Source organism: Protopterus annectens, chromosome 2.part0, assembly GCF_019279795.1.
Source record: "Protopterus annectens isolate FY-2018-M chromosome 2.part0, PAN1.0, whole genome shotgun sequence".
Taxonomy (NCBI): Eukaryota; Metazoa; Chordata; order Ceratodontiformes; family Protopteridae; genus Protopterus; species Protopterus annectens.
In genome coordinates this window covers 805970001-805992123 of record NC_056728.1, presented here as the reverse complement: position 1 = coordinate 805992123, position 22123 = coordinate 805970001, and the positions used below count along the sequence as shown (strand labels likewise).

At 39.0% G+C, this 22123-nt stretch overlaps 1 protein-coding gene across 2 annotated transcripts in view; it reads right to left on the bottom strand.

The window, feature by feature from the left end:
- The window catches only part of PTPRD (protein tyrosine phosphatase receptor type D), a 6523893-nt gene that overhangs the window by 61407 nt on the left and 6440363 nt on the right, over positions 1 to 22123 (bottom strand). For both annotated transcript variants that reach the window (XM_044061085.1, XM_044061086.1), the window contains 2 exons: positions 8306 to 8484; positions 3632 to 3758 (listed from right to left, as the gene is read on the bottom strand). In XM_044061085.1, coding sequence (XP_043917020.1) covers positions 3632 to 3758; positions 8306 to 8484 — 306 coding nt within the window. The remainder of the gene's footprint in view (positions 1 to 3631; positions 3759 to 8305; positions 8485 to 22123) is intronic.

The following is a 22123-nucleotide window of genomic DNA, read 5'->3' as shown; positions in this document are numbered from 1 at the left end:
CAGGAGATGATAAGAAATACAATGTTCATGTATTGCACCATGTGTATAGTAACTGTGATTGTGGGATCTACCTTCTGCACTTAGACTCATAGACACAAAAGGGCACTTAGAGCTTGACCTGACTGGTGAATATGGTTTAAATGATGGCGTTTCCTTAAAAAGAAAACTCTACTGAGAAGAAAAGGAACAATTAAATGACTAACGGTGTGCATGTTGACATTGGTCCAGTATCACTGCTGGCTTGTCAGGTATTATAAAGGCTATGCCCCTTTCATTAGTTGTTTAAGACCTGAGTGATGGCCACACTGTTTAATAAAAGCTTTTTTTATTTACTTAATTATTTTAATACCAAATTCTTGGTGTATTACTACCAGTTAATCTTCACACTTCATTATACTAAAGTCAGTTTATATTATATTATATTATATTATATTATATTATATTATACTATTTTTTTTAAGTTTTTCATGATACCCACTTTCTGTCTCAAACCCAAACTGGACTGGTCACAGAATGTTAAGACACGTTACCTTGATTCCCTAAATGCTGACTATAATGGATCAACTGCAGCGCCAGACATTCATGAAATGATTTATCATGCTCATGTATGATGGATCTGTATGCAACAGGTCCAATAACTGGATACATATTATCATTTTTTACCATAAATTTCAGATCACAACTGTAGACTTAATCTACATTTTTGTGGGTGCCTCTCCATGTACATCTGATGGCAATTCTTCTACCATATGGGTATAATGTGAAAGAAAAAGTAAATACCTGTATTTCACTTAAAATAAACCATTTATCACTTCTATGAGGTAAATCAAACGCACACATAAAACAACTTAGTAGTAAAGATGGAAACAAGAACATTTTTTTTCTTCCATTCCTTTGAAAATATAGATTAGGTGGTTTGGGTTATATTCTCTTTTACTGCTAGCCTTCCTGCAGATACTGATGGTGTCTGCCATAAACATCCACCTCCTGGGGACCCCCATTCCTACTCTGTACACAGTCATTACTACTTAACCATTTTACATTATAAATTCACTACAATGATTGCTGTGATGTATCTCATTGCCTAACCCCATTCCAAATCATGGCCATACAGTAGCCTTTACATTAAGCCAACAAAAATATCTACAAAAGTTGATGAGATGGAAGTGATTCTATCACATGGAAGCAATTGGTTCTTCTGGATTCTAAAGGAGCTGCTGAACTCTGTCTACCCTGAACTTAACTTGATGGCATATAACATTCCATGTCTCTGACACCAAGGAGAGCACTGGTATTATTAAACCAGCATTTGCCCCCTCTTGTTTCTATTTCAGCTCCATTCCCTACTCCCACATTATTTCTGTCTAGGCCCCACTAGCATCATGTCCATCATACTGATTACAATACACAACATGCTTTTTAAATTACATGAATGGCTTGCCCTATGGACCCTACCCCTTCCTCTGTGCTCAGTTTCTTTGCTGATCCTTTGGTTTTACAGGAGTGCTGAGCAGCTCTTTCGATTCCACCAATGTCATATTCGTTTGAGAGGGCCAAATGTGGTGGTAGTGGTGGGTTAAATAAACCCTAAGTGATATCCAATACTGTCCTACATGAACTGACTGACTCTTTAGTATGTGTAAGTCATTCTGCAAACACAATTACAAACATTGTGTGCCTAGTTCAAATTTGGTGAGATTCTTTGTTCAGATTTAAAAAGTAGTAAATCTCTAATGGCTGGGCCATTTTTGACTCTGTTTAAAAAAGTATGCTGCAGCCTAGTGCCATAAACCCTACTGTCTTGTTGTTAAGGAATAAGTATGCTGCAGCCTAGTGCCATAAACCCTACTGTCTTGTTGTTAAGGAATAAGTATGCTGCAGCCTAGCGCCATAAACCCTACTGTTTGTTGCTAAGGAATAAATATGCTGCAGCCTAGTGCCATAAACCCTACTGTCTTGTTGCTAAGGAATAAGTATGCTGCAGCCTAGTACCATAAACCCTACTGTCTTGTTGCTAAGGGATAAGTATGCTGCAGCCTAGTACCATAAACCCTATTGTCTTGTTGCTAAGGAATAAGTATGCTGCAGCCTAGTGCCATAAACCCTACTGTCTTGTTGCTAAGGGATAAGTATGCTGCAGCCTAGTACCATAAACCCTACTGTCTTGTTGCTAAGGAATAAGTATGCTGCAGCCTAGTGCCATAAACCCTACTGTCTTGTTGTTAAGGAATAAGTATGCTGCAGCCTAGCGCCATAAACCCTACTGTCTTGTTGCTAAGGGATCCCTCTCATGCACATACAGTTTTTATACTGGTATTAAGTGCTATATCTAAGCTTCAATATAAAATTACAAACTCACCAATTTATTTATTTTGTTTAATTACTTTTATTGACCTGGCTAGTCCCAGTATGCTAGTGACCTCTTTCAAGACAGACCTGAAGTGGTATTTCTACTAATAGAGAAATTTAGCTAGTGCATGGGGGAACTTCCCCCACTCTTTTTGATAGGTATCAATGGATCTTTTACATCCACATGAGCATCCACCAGCTTGAGCAGATAAAACTTACATTTAATGTCTGGGTCTATATTAGATCACCGAACGCTTAAAAAAGCAAACGGTGATTAATCGACCCTATGTAAGCAAAAGCTTACAATTTCGAACTGTCAGAACAGAGATTTTTTCCAAGGGAAAACATTGCTGTTCCAAAAAAAAAAATAATAAAACACTTTAAACATTACAGTAAGTGGGGGGCTTTGCCCCCACACCCCCCCCTACTTAAATATACCAACTCCGAGACCACACTACAGTGCCGAAAACGGTAAAGTAACAAAGCGGCCAAGCAAATTCTTTCCCAGGGAAAGAATTCACTTAAAAGCTGCTTTGATATTTTGCCATTTCAGGCTTTTGAGTTTGACCAAGACGCATTCAAAATAATGTATCTTTGGTCTTCTAATAGGGAACCTAATGTCTCATCCAAAGGACTATGTATGAAGATTACCCCAAATTCCTCTTTGAAAATTGGTTTGTAGCCCCAATGATTATCTAAGAGTGTCATTCAGTCCCTGACCTACTGAGCACTGATAAGATGGAACCAAGTTTCAACATACTGTGAAGTGTCTCTCTCAAATGTACCTCAATTAGAAAAACACATAGTGACATGAATAACAGCAGATTCTTACAAACTGCCTGCATGCAGTTCTTCTGTGCTTAACAGAGTAAGACTTATATTGTTGCACCAACATTTACACCTCTGTGCATAACAAAGTAAGATTTATATTGTTGCACCAGCTTTTGCACCTCTGTGCTTAACAGAGTAAGACTTACATTGTTGCACTAGCATTTACACTATGGCATCCACAGCCCCAGTACTTTATATCAAAAGTGTGCAGTGAAGCTCTAGGGGAACTTGATTTAATCTAAATATAACATGTCTTTACCAGGGTTTTGTCTATTTTTTATTCTAACATGCAAAGTGCTTTGTGCCTTAAAAATTATTTTACTTTCAGTACTTCAGAAAGTTAAAGAGTAATGCTCAAAATAAAGACACAGCTACTGTACAATTCCATCACATCACAACATGCTGGTCTTTCAGTTTACAATTAGAAGTAATTGCAGCAAAGCAAACTTACTCTGCCCATTTCTCTAAGTTTTGTCAGCATAACAACGATTGTGGAGTTGTGCTCCCAAAGCATTCTCCAAAAGTCTTCTGTTGTTTCTGCCAAGGGGCCTTGTGTGGCTATGTAAGCCTTTTGTTGTCTGTTCAAAAAAGAGCATAAAGAATAACTTCTTTGTCATAAGTCAGCAGCATAACAAATATCTCTTACTATTTTCATGTAAACATTACCACGTTGAAACATCATTATAATCAGTTACACTGATAATGCAATAATTGAACAAACATTAAAATACTATTAAGACCCTTTAATCAGCCAATTGTACAGATGATTTTCTTGTATTTCACACTAACCAAAGGAAATTGCTTTATTAATATTATGATGTATGTCTTTATTGTTTTGATTTAAATGTTCATGCATATATAATAGCTCAATTTTGTGTGACACAAACACTTAAGATGCACTTAGTTGTGTTGCATTGTGTTATAAAACTGACAGTCACACAATCTATTAACTTTATTAATTGTGCTACAGAAACAGTCTCTTAATTAACTCCATCAGTCTAATGTTCAGAACAGCAAAGCCATGAACAATTTTAGCAAATTATGACTAAGGCACGTGATTCTGTTTTTTTTTCTGCTTAGCGTTTACTGTTAATAAATGAATAATTTAAGGAAATTAAAGCATTTTTAATTGTAGATAAATGAAAAAATATGGCTACTTTACTTAAAAGAGTTTCAGTCATAAATTTCAACAAGAGAGTAACCAGTAAACACGATCTGTGCAAATGTATATAGTTCACAAAATACTTTCTTAAATCCTAGATTACAGAGTTCCCTGTTCAAAGATACTGATAACCACTCCAATTCCTCCTGCATTTGAGATGCACACAGTACCGTCCTGTTAAATGTAGATAAGTAAAGCATTTTCTTTCACAGGGTTTCTGATACACACTGGACTTCAGAGAAAACTTCAATGCACCAAAATAATTCATTTTTTAAGTAATAATAATAATAATCCAGTTCCCTTCAAAGCACTTATTTTACCTATCTTTGGTGTCATTTTTTCTTGAACATTTTTGGTGACTTTTCTCTTCAACTTGCCTATGTATGTTATTATTTTACCTCCACTGTACTTTGGCAAATACGCTCACAAAGGATGTTTTGATTTATATATCACAGCAAATTCTGTGAAAAATCTCTCTAAACCGCTACTAGACAACAGCCTCATGGCTTAATATAAACAATTGTTCTAGCACTTTTGAAATTGCCCACTGTTTGCTTTCTATCCCCTGCTACAATGCATATAGTGGCTGCTGATGGCCTCTAAATATATTCCCCTGTCCTTATGTTAGACCTATGCTACACTTGATGAGTTGTGCATGTTACTTCAACTCTTAGCAGACTCCAGGACTTACCACTGTCTACTTCTGCAAATCTCCAAACTGTTTCTTGTTATAGGAAAAACAACTCATATTTTCTCACTCTTCTCTTCAAATCAGACATTGCCTACATCCTTAGAACAACTAATGACAATGCTCTAACTGTTACAAGACCGCTTTTTGGGACAGCAAAAGATGAGAAAGTATTCAGCAAAACTGTACCAGCCTGGCTGGAATAGCCTTACTGTGGACATAAGTTGGTAAGACAGAAGCCTTTCTAACAAAGCACAAAGACTTTCTTCCTTTAGAGAAAAAAATTTAATTGAATTAGGCTTACTAGATAGCCCAATAAAATAATAGATTATCTCCCTTGCTGACATTTGGTATTAATATACCATAATATATTATTATATCCAGGGAATTGTTATGGCTAGGCTTGTATAGACCCTAGGGCCGATAGCCTAGTGCCAACCTAGGAACCTATTAGCTATGACATTACTATTTTTCTAAATAATTAAGAATGTATATATATTTTAAATCTGCTATAAACTTCTCTATCCCCTATATTATTGACTTATGTACTATATGGGCCAGAGCTATGACACAGAAGGATAAAGTTCTAACTAAAACCCGGTTCACCAGATTTGCTTAGCAGCTTGAATGACTGTCAGGTCAGGATGGGTGTGCCTGTCCCAAGGGATAGGGTACTTGTCTAGGCATTCTCTGTGGAGAGACATGTATCATAGAAGGGAGTAGTTTTTTACACCTGAAACAGGCAAATGTTGGGGGATAGGGACCGAGGAGTATGTCATACATTTAAAAAAATTCCCCAGGTGGAAACAATAAACATAAAAATCCCAATGGATGCCTTACGTTTAGTGCTGGCCCCAGCCATAGAGTGGGGATAGTCTGTGGGCTGTAGAATACATTTGTAGACCCAACGATGGATGGGAGCACTTAGGTAAGCTGGAAAGAATGAAGCAGAAAAAGAGCCAGGTGGCCCCATCAGTTCATTTGTTGCACACTAGCAAGAAACCACTGGAAGATAGCATGCCGGTGTGCTGGTACTATGACAAAGTATACCCCTCTCCTACAGCACCTCTCTCCTTCACAGTGGCTCTCCAAGCTCTGCTGTGTGATGCCTGCTGCAAAGAGCTTGTATTCATACTCTTATATGCCTGTGTGTATAACATGCACAATGGCAGAGCATACTCACAGACTCATACTCCATAGCCTCAACACATAGTGATTTCAGTAGAGGGCAAACACGTGGCACACCAGAACTGCCACCTCCCGCAGGATGGCCGAGGGAAAGCAGCTGTGCACTGATATTCTCTCTAACCAGGTGCTCAAGCCACTACTTAAAGTCCGGTCATTTGGGCCGCATTCAGCATTTGCCAATGTATTACCTCTTTCCATGGAATTTCATGGAATTTCCTTGTACTGTTATATTGTGAGCCCAAGATGTGGCCGAAAAGGACCTTACAGACAGTCTACTTACTCAGCCAACAAATAGGATATATAAAAATGTAATTGCATGCCCTTTTCATATTACTGCAACACTAGCTGTTTATTTTTCACTATATTACAATTTACAAAGTGCTTGCATAGGTACATACTGCCATTTCAGGATGAGCAGGACATGCAGCAGGAATGCTGCATTTATCCACATCAGCAACTCCCATGTCAGGCTTGAGTGGTTCTCCTTACGGTTTAGCTTTTATTCAAGTACAATTTGCTTTTTCTTTCATCCACTATGTGTCACCTTCCTCTCTGATGACTCTAGTTACCTTGTATATACCTATAAAAATCTTAAACACTCAGAAAAGTTTTTGGCTTCACATAGCCCTTCTGTATATAAGTCTGGTGAAACAGCATCTTCCAGTTCTACAGCTATTTTATGGAACTCTTTTCTATCCTGCATCACAAATGAACTCACATCTAAGGTTTAAAAGGAAATTAAAAGCCTATCAGCTTCATCTAACCAGCTGCAAACACATTGCAAATCTTATTTTCTCCATTATGCTTCCTCTTATCCTTGCCACATGCCTGTGACTTGAGACGATGTTTACTTAAACTTACTTTGTTACATTAGTTTCTTGGCTATTTGTCTGGCCTTGCTTATTTATTTATTTTACAATGGAAGATGCATTTTTTACACCTAGTTTGTACTCTTGATATGCATTTGTAGTTTTATTATGGAAACTTTGCTACCTTGGTCTTACGTGAAAAGCACCATTTTTCCTGTTTCAGTGCAAAAGATTAGCCATTTAATCATCTCTATGAAGCCTGTATAGGTCAGAGAATCCAGTGGATGACAGTCATATTCAGCCAATGCAGAGGTCATTCAAATGAATGCTAATGAATTTAGCAACTTCTTTGCTGTACTTTTAATATTACCATAGCTGGGCAGACCATAAATTACTCTGCACATTTATTTTCATGCATTTAAGCAGATATTAAGCACATTACTTGAAATATAAGCAAAGTATATCTGTTATTACTTTACCATGCCTACATGCACATATAAGTGCAAGTATATAGTTACTAGTAAAAATCTAAAGGAAGCGCTCCACAAGACATTAAAGTACAAGGTGATAACACATCCACTTCTGGGCGAAAAGGTCAGATCAGTTTGGGATAAGTCACATGTCAGGAACTTGCCTTCTGTCTCACATACAGGAGGAGAATATGAAAGGGGGTGCAGTAGCGCTGGAATGGACAACTTCATTCAATGACAAATCTGACTTTCCTTATTTCTGATACTTCTCTACTGCATCCCCTTATTCAGAAGCAGAATGCCTTCAGGTAGTACTGTTAAGGTTAACAAGGTAGGCTGGAAAATAGTCCTGTGTATGCAAAGAAAGACCTGACACCTGAGACTTCTCTAGGATGTGCTCAAATCTTAGTATCTGTACATATTATGGACTAAAGACCACAGACTTGTTAAATTAAAATTAAATAAAAAATGGAGAATATATGCCTTATGCTATACTTTAATAAAACCATATGAATAAAAATACAGTAGTCCTGCTCCATGTAAGCCAAGATTTTGTGCTTTAAGGATTACATGGCATGAGTGAACAAAAATGGAGCTGTTACATAACATACTTTTTATCTGTCTCCATCAATGCTAATGACGTACTTAATGATGTACTCTCAATTTTAAATCAAAAGTAATACAGAAATGAACACTGTGTTCCTTTTGCAGTAATATGGCACAGACAAGGATTGTGCCTTCAAATTCACTGCAGTGACATATGCATCAATATACTAAAACAGGATTGCAAACTGAAAAAGAATTTTACCTGTAGCCATCTATAAAGCTGGCATTAATATAATCTGAGCCTTCCACCCCTCGAATCGGTTGTAGACATACTCTTGTAGATTCATATGGCATAATATTAACAAGGCGATTCTTAAATTTATTACATGGAAGATTGGCACTGATGAATCTTGAAGTGTGAGCTTTAGAGTTTGCTAAGCGCTGTTAATCAAAAAAATAAAAAAAGCAGAATAAGATCATGATAGAAATTACATACCATACCTATTTGCATGTATTTACAGATATACCAGTGATGACATTTGGATAAGTGTACTTTTCTCTGTTAGATCTCTCATCGTTAGTACTGAGTCAATCATCGGTAATAATTTTTAGTGTTTTTTATATTAGAATGTGACAATGCATGAACACAAATGTAAATCATGACCAAATTGGGTAACACTGAGAAAAACTGTAAAATTATTTTCTAATTTCTTCACTTTATGCTCCTTTTAAGTGTTTTTTAACTGAGCTTATGCTATACTAACTGTTTAATAAGGAAATGAAATTATGTATGGTATAAAAATTTGATTTCTGGGGTTCATTAATGCACACAGACCACCAATCCTGATACAATATACATCTGCATGTCAAAGCCCTCATTTAAATCCTACAAGAAGCTACTGGTTAAAAAAAAAATTCAGACACCCCAGTACATGGGCATGGGACAATCAGCACAGTATCTCCAGAAAAAGCAAGCTCTGTTCAGTTTTAATGCAGGTGAAAAGTTTTCCTGTGATGTGAGGGGGACAGCAAATAATTACTGATGCCCAGTTCTACCTCAGATGTGTGTGTCAGGTAAATCCAGTGATATGGGACAACACAGTTGTCAAGTGGACAGGATTCTCTAAAGTTGCTCTATGATGGCCTGTCTCTGACAATTGCATTTAAGAGCTGTGGGCCCCAAAGCATCTGAACGGGGCTGCTGATATTCCATTCTTTACAGACAAAAGGCTGATGACTAAAGCATGGCTTGTCGCATGGCCACTGTGGATGAGATGAAGACAAGCACTAATAAAACGAAACTGATAGGTCACCATAAAGGGTAATTTAAACATTGTAATACATTAAGAACTCTGTAACCTTTCTGTATACTGTCCAGATATCACTTGTTCCCTTGCTTTGTAATTAACCCCCCCAAAACAAAATTCCATTCCTTACTTTATCTCATACCAATGTTGCACTTTTTTAAAATCTGTTTTGTAATTATTCCCAAATTAGCTATTAACCCCCATTCCCACTCCCTCTGTCTCTCTCCCTCTCATTCATCAATGCACACATATTCAGAATGGATCAAATGCAATCTAAAATGAAACACTTTCAAACTGCAGTTGCTTTCTCAACATTTTTATTGCTTTGCTACAAGGCATTTTTAATAGTAACCTGGCTAACAAAAGATAGATAGATAAATTAAATAAATACATTTACTTGTTTCACATCTTACAAAAGTACATAGAAGAATGGTTATCAACACAGATTCACAGGAAAGACAAGATTCCACACAAATGTCACACATGTATTAGACTAACTACCTTGATTATAGCAAGCTCAGATGCTCATAAGCCTAGTACTTATTATACAGCAGGAACTTCTTATTGTAACATTTGTTAATGTCTGTTATGTACTTCACAGATAAATATTCTAGTTGTCTACTGATGTACTATGTTCTTCATCTGTAAATATGTTGTAAGTAATTGCTATGTTAAATTGTTAATCGCTATGTAATCCAATGTAACTACTGTCTGTTTGTTTTAACTGTGGAGCTTTTCTCCCCGGGCCTCCGCTGAAAATGAACCTACGTCCAGTCGGACATTCCCGGTCAACAAATGTAAATAAATAAATAAATAAATAAATGACAAGATCATCAGTGCAACACAATGGATGAAGCCTAGCTGTTCTTCACCAAGAACTCTTTAACACTGCACAACAGAAAGTTCAAAGAAAAAAAATAACAACTTAGGCATATAGAAAAGGAACAAGACAGCATTCAGGCATGTTCTAAAGTATAACTGTTTTCTCTTTGGAACAGAAAAAGAGATATCAGAATTACTTAGCTATTTATATAAACTCATATAAACAATGAGTTCAAAACAAGAGCAGAAGAGTCTGCAAGAGGACTGGTATTCAAAAGGAACAGAGAAAATACACAAGTTAAAGGGAATGTAATCTGAATGAGGATGATGAAGGAACATGCATTTCAGAGCCAAGCAGCTCATCAACATAACAGTCAGGAGAAGACAGCTACCACCCCTACATGACAAAGTACAGTTGTGTACACTTACCATAAATGTAGATGTTCGAGTGTATTCACTGTTGCAGTCATTGCAGTTGGGTAATCTGCTGGCAGGTTGCCCTCAGTCGGCCTGATTAACAAAGTCTTGGGTCCTGCGTCGGTTGCTGTCCCTTCTTCCATGACGTCAGGTCGTCAGGGGTATAAAACATGTAGCTGATGCCATTACATCAGTTTTTTCTTCCCTAGATGTCAGGTGCCCCCCAAATGGGGAGCAATATATATATATATATATATATATATATATATATATATATATATATATCATAAGAAACACAAAAATATACCTCCAAGCAAAAGCAAATACACCAAAAATGCTTTTAAGCATAATAAAAGAAAGAAGAGGTATAGTAAAAGAAAAACAGGGGGCTGGAGGGAGGGTAATCAGGACCGCAACAGTGAATACACTCGAACATCTACATGTATAGTAAGTGTGCACAACTGTACTATGTTCATCATGTTTCACTGTTGCAGTCATTACATTTGGGAAGATTCTCAAAGCTAAGGTTGGGAGGATGGATTTATACAGCATTAGGACCAGCTATAAAGCCCTGCAAAACAGCAGTGGCAAAGCCAGCTCTGGATTTAGAGAAAATTGGTAAGTGATAATGCTTGGTGAAAGTATGAACTGAACTCCAGGTAGCAGCTTATAGAATATCCCTGGTAGGAACACCTCTGAGAAAGGCTGCTGAAGTAGATGCAGCCCTGGTGGAATGAGATCTGATCCCCTGTAGGATACGTTTTCCATGGTGCTTATAACAGAAATGAATACAATGGCTTATTCATTTAGAAATGGTTTGCTTTGAAATAGCCTTCCCCTCTGCCCCTGCAGCAAATGGTACCAGCAGTTGTTCAGATTTTCTTAGAGATTTAGTCCTGTCCAAGTAGAATCTAAGTTGTCTGTGTACATCCAATGAGTGCAGAATCTGCTCTCCCTTGTTCTGTGGATTGGGAAAGAAAGTTGGCAAATGAATGGACTGATTAAGAGCCACACTGGATACCACCTTGGGCATGAATGATGGATTGGTCCTGAGTGACACCCTGTCTGCATGAAAGATGATGAAAGGCCCCACTGCCATAAGGGCCTGTAATTCAGATATCCTTCTAGCTGAAGTGATTGCTAAAAAGGAAGGCTGTTTTCCAGAAAAGAAATTTTAAGTCTGCAGTTGCAGCTGGCTCGAAAGGAGGTAGAGTGAGTTTTTCCAATACAAAGTTAAGGTCCCAGGCAGGGGTTGGAGCTCTCCTGGGTGGTCTCAGGTTTTTGGCCCCTCTGAGATACTGCTTTAGAAGAGGATGAGAGAAGAGGGGGGATCTATGTTGTAATGAGCTGAAATGACTGAGGCATGGATTCTTATGGAAGAAAGAGACAGGCCCTTATGAAGCATCTCAGTTAAGTATTGCAAAATCTGAGGTAAATTGGGCACTGCTGTGCTCATCCCTTGAGATTGATTCCAGGCACAGAATCTTTTCCATTTGTCAGCATAAGATTTTCTAGTACTAGGTCTTCTCGCTTCCAAAATGACATTCATCACAGGTTTGTTGAGGGATGTTAAAGATGAATTTAAGTGATTAGCCAAGCTGCAAGATTCAATGTTTGGAGCTGAGGGTGCAGAATTTGGTTCTCCTGCTGAGACAGTTAAGAATGTGGCAGAGGCAGGTGCCACGGAGAAATGTGTGACACACTGTGCAGGAGTGGGTACCAGTGTTGGCGAGGCCAGTCTGGAGCAATCAAAATCATTTTTGGTTTGTCCTGTTTAACTTTTAGTATAACTTTGGAGAGCAAAGACAGAGGGGGAAAGGCATAGACTGATAGGTTTTTCCAGCTGAAGGACAGAGCATCCACTTTCCAGGCTTTTTTGTGATGAGTTCTTGTGCAAATGTTGTCCAACTGGTAGTTCTGAGGTGAGGCAAGAAGATCTATGTCTGGGCTCCCCTGTTTGCGTGTCAACATGTTGAAAAACCATGGTTCCAGTTTCCATTCATGAGGGTCCATGAGATTTCTGCTTAGTTCGTCTGCCAGAACATTCTGCTTTCCTGGCAGGAATTGAGCTTGTAGTTGTACTTGGTCGCTCAAGGCCGTGTTCCACAATGCCATGGCTAGTCTGCAGAGGGGGTAGGACTGTGTACCACCCTGCTTGTTTATGTACCACATAACCGTGGTGTTGTCAGTCTTTATCAGTAATTGTCCTGGATGAAGGTAGTCCTTGGAGGCTGTCAGTGCATTCTGTACAGCTAGCATTTCTTTTTGATTGATATGAAGGTGCATTTGATTTGGGCTCCATTTGCCCTGAATGCACTTCCCTGCCAAATGAGCCCCCCATGCATAGTCTGATGCGTCTGTAGTTAGGGTTTGGGTGGCAGGTGGTGGTGTGAATGGCAGTCCCTTGTTTTGGTGACAGGCCTCTGTCCACCATAGGAACTCTAGGCGCAGGCAAGGTATGATAGGAATCATTGTTTCCAGGCTGTGACAATGTTGACTCCATAAACTTTTTAAGTACTACTGAAGTTTCCTTATATACAGTCTTGCATATGGAATTAGAAGAATGCATGAGGCCATGCAGTATTTGCCTTGCAGATAGCAGGGTTTTTGTTGCTGCCTGTTTGAAGTAAGTCACCAAATGAATTTGCTTTTCTGGCATAAGGAAAGCCATCTGGGCAGTTGTATTCAAGCTTGCACCCAGGAATGTAATTTTTTGAGAGGGTACCAGTTGAGATTTCTTTTCGTTTATGGTGTACCCTAGACAGGTTAGAGGTCCTTTTACAAATGCCAGATGTTTTAGAAGAATGGCTTGGTTTTCTGCCTGAATTAGACAATCGTCCAGGTATGGATATATCTGAATATTTCTTTGCCTGCAAAATGCAATTACTGGAGCCAGGCACTTTGTGAATACCCTGGGCACAGTAGACAAGCCAAAAGGCAGTGCAGAGAACTGATAATGCATGCAGCCTGCTTTGAAGCGTAGGTATCTTCTGCAAGATTCCCTGATTGGGATATGCAGGTAAGCCTCTTTTAAGTCGAGAGTTGCCAACCAGGCATCCTTGCCTAGCGCAGGAAGTAACTGGTGAAGAGTCAGCAACTTGAATTTTGGAATGTCCAGAAAGGTGTTTAGAGTAGACAGGTCCAGAATTAGATGCCATGATTTGTCTTTTCTGGGTACCAGGAAAAGTCTGGAATAGAAACCTTGTCCCTTTTCCTCTTCTGGTACTAGCTGAATAGCCCCCATGTTTAGGAGGGAAAGTACTTGTTTCTGAGCCTCTGCCCACTGATTTGGGGGCAGGTCTGGCCACCTGTTTGGAGATGGTAATGTGTGGAAATGAAATCTGTATCCCTGGGACACTATATTTAAAACCCATTTGTCCTGGGTTATAAGTTGCCAGTTTCTTGAATGAAGAGCCAGTTTTTCCCCCCAAAGGGGCAGCTAAGAGGTAAGTGCTTGGTAATTTTAAAGGGAAGTCATTGAGACTGTTTACCATAGGGGGGTGTCTTGTTGTTTCCAGATTTGGAAGTGGAAGCACCCCATTGCTTAGTTCTGAAAGCCCCTTGGGACTGAAACCTGGTGGTTTTGGAATATCTGGGTTTGGCCGTAATGGCTCTGGAAGGAGCTGGAAAGGACCAGTTCTTAGTAGGCCAATGCCTACTAAATCTAGGAGGTTGCACTTGTAAGAAATATTTCACAGTTTGCATAGATTTAGCTTTATCTTCCATCTTTTTTAGAACTTCTTCAGCCTTATTGCCAAATAAACAGTCCTGCTGTAAAGGAGCATCCAAAAGTTTTGCTTTAACATGATCAGGCAGAGATTGTTACTTAAGCCAAGCATGCCTTCTAAGCACAGACCCAGTAACAGCAGCCCTACAAGAGGCCTCTAAGGAATCAAAACCACATTGCAAAGTATGTTTGCCAACTTGTTCAGCTGAATGCAATAAATCCTGCAAATCGTTATTCTCCACACAGTCAGAAATCAACACCATTTTCTGTTTAAGCAGTCCCATGATATGCTGTTGATATTTTAGCATATGGAATCGACAGTTTAAAGCCCTGGTTGCTAAGGCTGCAGAAGTATAAACCTTTTTATCCTATCTATCCAACTCCCTGGAGTCTCTATCAGAAGGGGTAGGATTTTAGCAGTAAAAGCCTTAATGCCCTTGGGCCTCTGAGAAATGGTTTCAGGGTCCGTAATAGGATTTTTTAAAAGGAATTTGTGGGACTCAGGAACCCTGTAGTACCTGTCTGGTTTGCATAGTGGCTGGAGGCAAGGAATCAGGGGCCATACTGGATTCCGCAAACACATCATCAACAATATCTAGTACAGGAGGTATAGCCAAAGGCCTATGCTGAGGAAGAAGAAGGAAATCCCTAAGCCTCTTTTTGGATTCATAGAAATCCTGACTTTCCCAGTGGAAATGCTCCCTTAAGGTATGTAAAGTTTCCCCAAAAGAGAAATAGAATCCTCTGCATCAGAGTCCTCATAAGTAGGTATGGACAAATCCAGATCATTAGAAGAGTCAGAAGAAACAGAATCCTGTTCAGAAGATTCATAGTCAAATTCAATCCTACGCCTCTTGGAGGGGGGGGGGGGGAGTTGACTACCCCTGATTAGAGTAATTAAATCTTCAGCCATTTTGACCATTTGTTTTTTAGGCATAGGGGCCTGAACATGCAGCCTGGGCATCAGTTTTTTAGACACAGATTGAGATTTAGTCCTTACCACTGAAGTTGGAGTTGGTTTAATATGCAAGTCTGTAGGTCTGAATACACCCTCAGAAGCCGGTGCCTGCTCAGCGGCTCCAGACCCATCCAAGGTAGAGACATCCACGGGTTCCATATGTGAAGCATCTTGCGGCATACTGGACTCTGAATGGGTCTCAGTAGAGGCCTGTGAATCAGAAGTAGCAGGTATCAGGGGCTGCAAAAGCACCTCACTGAGTACCGGCGAACTGGCGACTGGCTTAGGAGAAGTGTTGTCGGCAGTTTTCTGTCTTTTTCTTTGCGTTTTTTCGGTATTCAGGTAGTCGGATGGCTAACCAACATAATTTCTGGATAATTAAACCTAAAACTGAAATATTTTGAAGCAAAAATGTACCGACGATGGATAGTGTGCTGATTAAATAAAGCACAAAACCGACAGCAATGTACATCGTGGTCAGGGCCTAGGCAAGGAATACAGTACAAATGAAAATCCTTATGAGGTATTTGCTTCCCACAATAATACAATTATTAACTTTTACTAACATCGGTAAGGAGCAAGAAAAAGTTTCCCCAACGGGGTACTTAGCTTTAAGTTGAAGACTTCGGTTCTGAAACTCGAAAACGAAAATTTCAGTTGGCCGACCGGCACTTGTGAACTGCTTCTGCTTCGGGCACCGCACGGCAAGAAAGACTGATGTAATGGTGTCAGCTGCATGTTTTATACCCCTGATGACCTGACATCATGGAAGAAGGGACAGAAACTGACGCAGGACCCAAGACTTTGTTAATCAGGCCGACTGAGGGCAACCTGCCAGCAGATTAGCCAAATGTAATGACTGCAAAAGTGAAACACGATGAACATCGTAGTAATTATCCATCACCAGACAAGAAAATGACTCACAATAATCCCCCTAGTTGATGATGCCTGATGGCATGGCTGTGTGGTACAGCAGTGGGCAAAGGCATGCAAAGACTCAGCTAGACAGGGGAGGGACAGGAAGCAATAATTGCATAGCACTGTCAGCTACAAAGTGCCCCATCTACTATAGTCTGGCTCCATGGGCTGTTCCTCTCCAAGGACATTCATTCACAAAGAAAACACTGACTAGAAGGTTATCAAAATGACATATAGCAGGGCTGCACAAAGTTCTCTTGAGAGCACACTGTAGAAGCTTTTCAGGCATTCTGTAGGTGCCATAACACAGAAGGACATACATGAAACTCATTATACCAAGTGAAGAAGTTGATATCACATTCAGGTAACAGAATACAGAAAATAACCAAATAAATAAAAGACTAGGGCTCTCAGGAAGAGACAGGCTGGTTTTGTTTCTTCACATTAAATGAAATAAATGCCTGAAATGGATAACCATGAAAGACTGGCAGGCATGAAGGTGCCCATAGCTTCTAATAAGCATGGAGCAAACATTAACAAATGATAAATGAAAAAAAAGCAGGACATTATAATGTTTTAAACAGGGGTCAGAACACAGTAAGATGCCCAGGATACAAGGCTAATTGGACAGGTCAGCCACAACTTTCTTTGTTGACAAGGCTTGTATTTCCATGTTTCTGCTCTCCTTTATGCAGTGCTACTAAAACAACATGGTTAGATTAGATGATGATTTTTATCCCATTTTTCTGAAATTTGCATGAAGTAATTTACATTTCTCTAAAAACAGATGTAATCTACCCAACAAACAATGAGTAATTTGCACCTGAGTAAAATTTGGTGAGTTGCATCTGAATGCTGGGTAATTAGGTCTCCAGGCGTATTTGCATCTTATCAGGGTAAGCGCAATTTGTAGCTTTTGATCAAACCAGTTAAAATGAAGTACATAGTAAATGAAGTATGATTTACTGTCATACAAAAGCACAAATGGCACTATAACTATTTAAAAATATACTAAAAGGCAAATGTTACTATTTCACCATCTTGTGCAACAGAATCACAAAAAATAATTTACCATGAAGTAGACATGTTAACATTTAAAGCACTGTTAGCTGACAGGGGTATATGTCCCACCCACCCTACTGTGCCTCCACATTTTTCCCAGTTTTCAGCTTTTAATCTGCCCCATAGAATGCATTTTTATCTATGCAATACAATCTGAAATCGCATGACTGTAATAACCTCTACCACTTCCTCTGGGCGACTGTGCACATATAAAGTTTATAATGCAGAGTACTTTATAACTATAGCTGAGAACGTAGTTACTGGCATTACTAAAAATTAAATCAGCCAGCTAAAGTCAGTGCCACACTTGCTGTAATTCACTGCTTCGTGAGTAGACCTACTAAAACAGTAATTTCACAGTTAAAGAATCATCCCAGCAGCAAGTCTATAACTTTTCAGGTGATTTTGCCTCCCCATGCCTGCCAACCATCAAACATTTTCCATCAGGACTCTGCTTATTATTATAGATGTAATGGTTAAATATAAAGTTTCAAATGAAAGCTGCAGCTCAATTCAATTTTTTCTTTCTGCGCACCCATCTATTTTTATAATTCTATACCTGCTGCACAGACGTACAAAGTACTTTTGTCTTGATATAGTCAGGACTATCATTCAAGTTAAAAATGGTTTGAATATTCCTCACAATGATGTTCTACAAGTGTTTTCTTGCACTGCCAGTCAAGAACAGCTAGGAAGTACATCAGAGGTACATCTATCCACAACCTGGGAGATCCCGAACCTACAGAAGGGACAAGAAATATATGCATTGTGGGCAAGAAACGTAAACAAACAGATAAAGTTTTGTTACTTATCGATAAATAGCTGTCTCTGAAAACATGCATAGCTCAACTAAGTATAGAGAAGAAAAAGCACGTTATACAAAAGACAAATGGGGGGGTGACCTGCAGGAGTGCTACAGTAGGTCATAAGTGGGAAGGAATTAAGTTAAGTTAAGTGGGTAGGGATTAAGTATATATTCCAGCTACAATTCTTAGGTAAACTGAAATAAATGCATAAACAAAGGGGATAGCTAAATCAGATCTGTCCTGCATTTTTGCAATAAGGCCACACAACAAGTCTGGCAAAGCTTGGGGGAATCACATTAATATCATCCAGTCTGTATCTGCTTTTCATGCATAGCTCACAGGCAAATGCTGCAGTACTTCACAAAGTACTGTACTGTTTCAGAGGCAGTACCTCATAATGCTGTACTACTTCAGATGCAAAGTACTGTAGAACCTCAGAGGCAAAATACTACAGTACCTCATAGTCAAAGTACTGAAGTACCTCTAGTCAAAGAACTGTACTACTTCAGAGGCAAAATATTGTACTGTTTCAAAATCAAAGTTCTGCAGTACCCCATAGTCTAAATAATGTACTACTTCTAAGGCAGCATACAGCAGTACCTCATTGTCACAGTACTGTACTACTTTTGAGGCAAAGAACTGCAGTACCTCATAGTCAAAGTAATGTACTACTTCAGATGCAAAGTACTGCAGTACCTCAGAGGCAAAATACTATAGCACCTCATAGTCAAAGTACTGCAGTACCTATAGTCAAAATACTGTACTACTTCATAGGCAAAGTACTGATAGTCCAAGTACTTTACTACTCCATTGGCAAAGTACTGTATTACTTCTGAGGCAAAATAGTTCCAGACCTCATAGTCCAAGTAATGTAGTAGTCCACAGGCAAAGTACTGCAGTACCTCATAGTTGACGTACTGTACTACTTCAGAGGAAAATTACTGCACTACTCCCTTAATCAAAGTGCAGTACTATTTCAGAGGCAAGGTACTGTACTACTTCAAAGGTAACATACTGCAGTACCTCATAGTCAAAGTATTATATTACTTCTGAGGCAAAGTACTGCAGTACCTCATAATCCAAGCACTGTACTACTCTAGAGGGAAAGTACTGTACTACTTCAGAGGAAAAGTAATGCAGTACCTCATAGTCAAAGTACTGCATACTTCAATGGCAAAATGTTGTAGTACTACAGTCATGGACTAAGGAAGAACTAAGGGGTTTGTTTCAATTCTGAGCACTATTGGCAATAAGCTGTATCAACTAATCATGTTTGACAGGTTTGGTTACAGAATGATGTCAGTGGGAAATATTTTACATGGCAGTCTTTCCATAACTACAAATTCAACCATAGGTATTCACACCTAACAAAAAAATATTTCTAACAATTCAAATTCATGGAAAGGAGTTTCCTCAAAGCCAGTACTATCTTTGCAGAAAGCAACCTATGGAATCAGAACCAGATACAATCCAACTACCATTATATACTCATAACTGCAGTACATCTTACTTATTACTGGAAAAATGTTTTTTTTTTTTTTGCACAAATGCATGATGCCTGTACTAGCAGATGAGGTGACAATGTGAAGTACTGGCAGATGTACATTTGAGGACAGATTATAATTCACTTTTTACTCTTTTCTTTGGTGAGAAGTGTGTCTTAGAACAACCTCTGTTGCCAGAATGTGCTATTTTTACTTATTTTGTTAATTTTACATTTGGTTTCACATCTAGAAGGCACCACAGCTAGAATACACAATCAACATATAATAAAGAGAAATACTCAAATATTAAGTATTGAAAATGTTACCTTACATTACACACACAGTCCTAATTCAAATATGTCATATATATGTATATAAGAGAGATGATTCTGGTGTTACCATCTCCTCTCCCTCTCTTTCTCTCTCTGTCTGTCTTTTTCTGAACTTAAGCACCAGCCCCCTCCATCTTAATTCATGTACCACTTTCTATTCTATGCTTGTACATTCAGTTCTGGTCTTCTCCCTTACACTTCCTTGGTATTTTCCCCTTCACCCATTCAGCCACAGACATTAGTCTTATACAGTCTTCTCTCTCTCAGCCACTCTTCCTTCCTATCTTTCAACCCAAAATGGCAAAATGACAGAATCATGCTTGCCTATTTGGCAAACACTTTACTCCTGAGTCCTCCTATCTTTATACATTTTCTCCACATATGAAGGTAATCTAACTCTTTCTCTCCACATTGTACACACTCCTCACCTTTCTCTTGCATTTGTTTTTTAAGTTTTATTGAAGCAATGCACCAGATATGCAATAGCCACATGTACTAGTTAAACACCAGCAATTTAGCTCTTTGAAACCTGCAAACCAGCCAAGCTTGTCCCATACATGCTTCACTTATTCTCACTAATCTAGCAATCTGGAAACATTTCCTAGCTGTACTTGAAAAACGCTAGCATAAAGCTGAATATCTATTATTGTGTGTGGCCTTTGGAGCTTGTTGTGAAATCTTTTGTCTAAAGAGGCCTAGCAGTTTCTTTGTGGGAGGGGAATTCAGGCTGGTCTGATTTGGCTAGAGATATTACTGCAAGGCTGTGTCTTTTTGATTGGATAATTTGGCTGGTTCCTGTTTCTCTGCCTTAAATAGCCAGTGTTTAAACCAGTTTGTACTTGTTTGCTCAAAGCTACAGTGAGTTAGGCCTTCTGCCATTGCTCTGCTGTGAGACTGGAAAAAGATAAGTGCTTATTTTCAACTGTTTTCTGCACTTCTGATTAAAACATTTGCTGCATATCTGTTTAAACTGTGCAACTGTTTTTCAGACTTAGTGAATTCAATCCATCCCTCTGTTCTGATCTCATGTATCCCACCCCCTCACCCAGCTGCTGTTGTGATATTAAAGCTTGGTGGCTTTCAGTTGCCCGCCTCTAGTATAAATCTGATATTGGACTCTTCCCCCCAGTCTCACTACATCAGCTCATTCTACTGTGTACAGTCAGATAAGTTCTGAAGGCCCATCCCTTTAGCTTCTCAACCTTGAATTATCTTTGTCTCCTCACTTTCTACTAAAAAAAATGTGCCTCTCCCTACTTCATTTTGCTGCTTGTGCTTAGTAGTTCAACAGCATTTAGTTTGCAGCATTTATTACTGCTTGTCAAATTGCTGCTTATTTGAGCTGTTTTTTACTGTTGTGATAGTGAGATAATTTATCACCTTTGCAGTGTTTTAAAGCAATTTACTGATTAACTATATTTCATTGCTATTACTGCAATTCATTACTGTTTAACTGCATTTTACTGCACTTCGTTACTGTTTAACTGTATTTTTTCATACTGTGAGTTCTGTTCCTTTGTCTGTAAGTGGTTAATCTGCATTTCTTTGTGAGTTTTATTGTGTTCTTAACCATAATGCTACTCAATGCTAGAAGTCTAAACTTCAAAAAGCACTCACTCGAGGCACTCTTCAAAATGGAGAACATCGACATCTGTGCAGTGACAGAGACCTGGTTCAAGGCTCCAGAGAGCACCCCTGCAATACCAGGCTACAATTCATATGAAACATTTTGGCCACCCAACCTGGACCAAAAAGCTAAAGGCATGTCTATATTCACCAAGGATACCCACATCTCCAGACTAGTTGCCCAACATAATGCATCCGAGATTCTCCAAGTGCAACTAACACTAAGCAAGACTGTAATCTGAATTGTAGCTTGCTACAGATCCCCCATCATGCCCCATGAGTCTCACTCGCATTTTCTTAACATACTGGAAAGTATTAAAGTACAACCAAATGCCCTAATACTGGGCAACTTCAACTACCCCGCCATTAACTGGGAAAACTACTCATGCACCAATGATTTTTGGAATTCATAAATTCCAAGTCCTTAGATCAACTTATCCATACTCACACCAGGGGCACCAATATCATGGACCTAGTCATTACCAGCATGGGTGACTGATGCTCCACAACAGAGGCCAGCTCCTCGTTGGTCTGATCTGACCAAAAGCTAATCACCCTAGACATCCACATCCCACCCCCCACCCCCATTAAGGTAACCACTGTAAAAAACTTCTCCAAAGC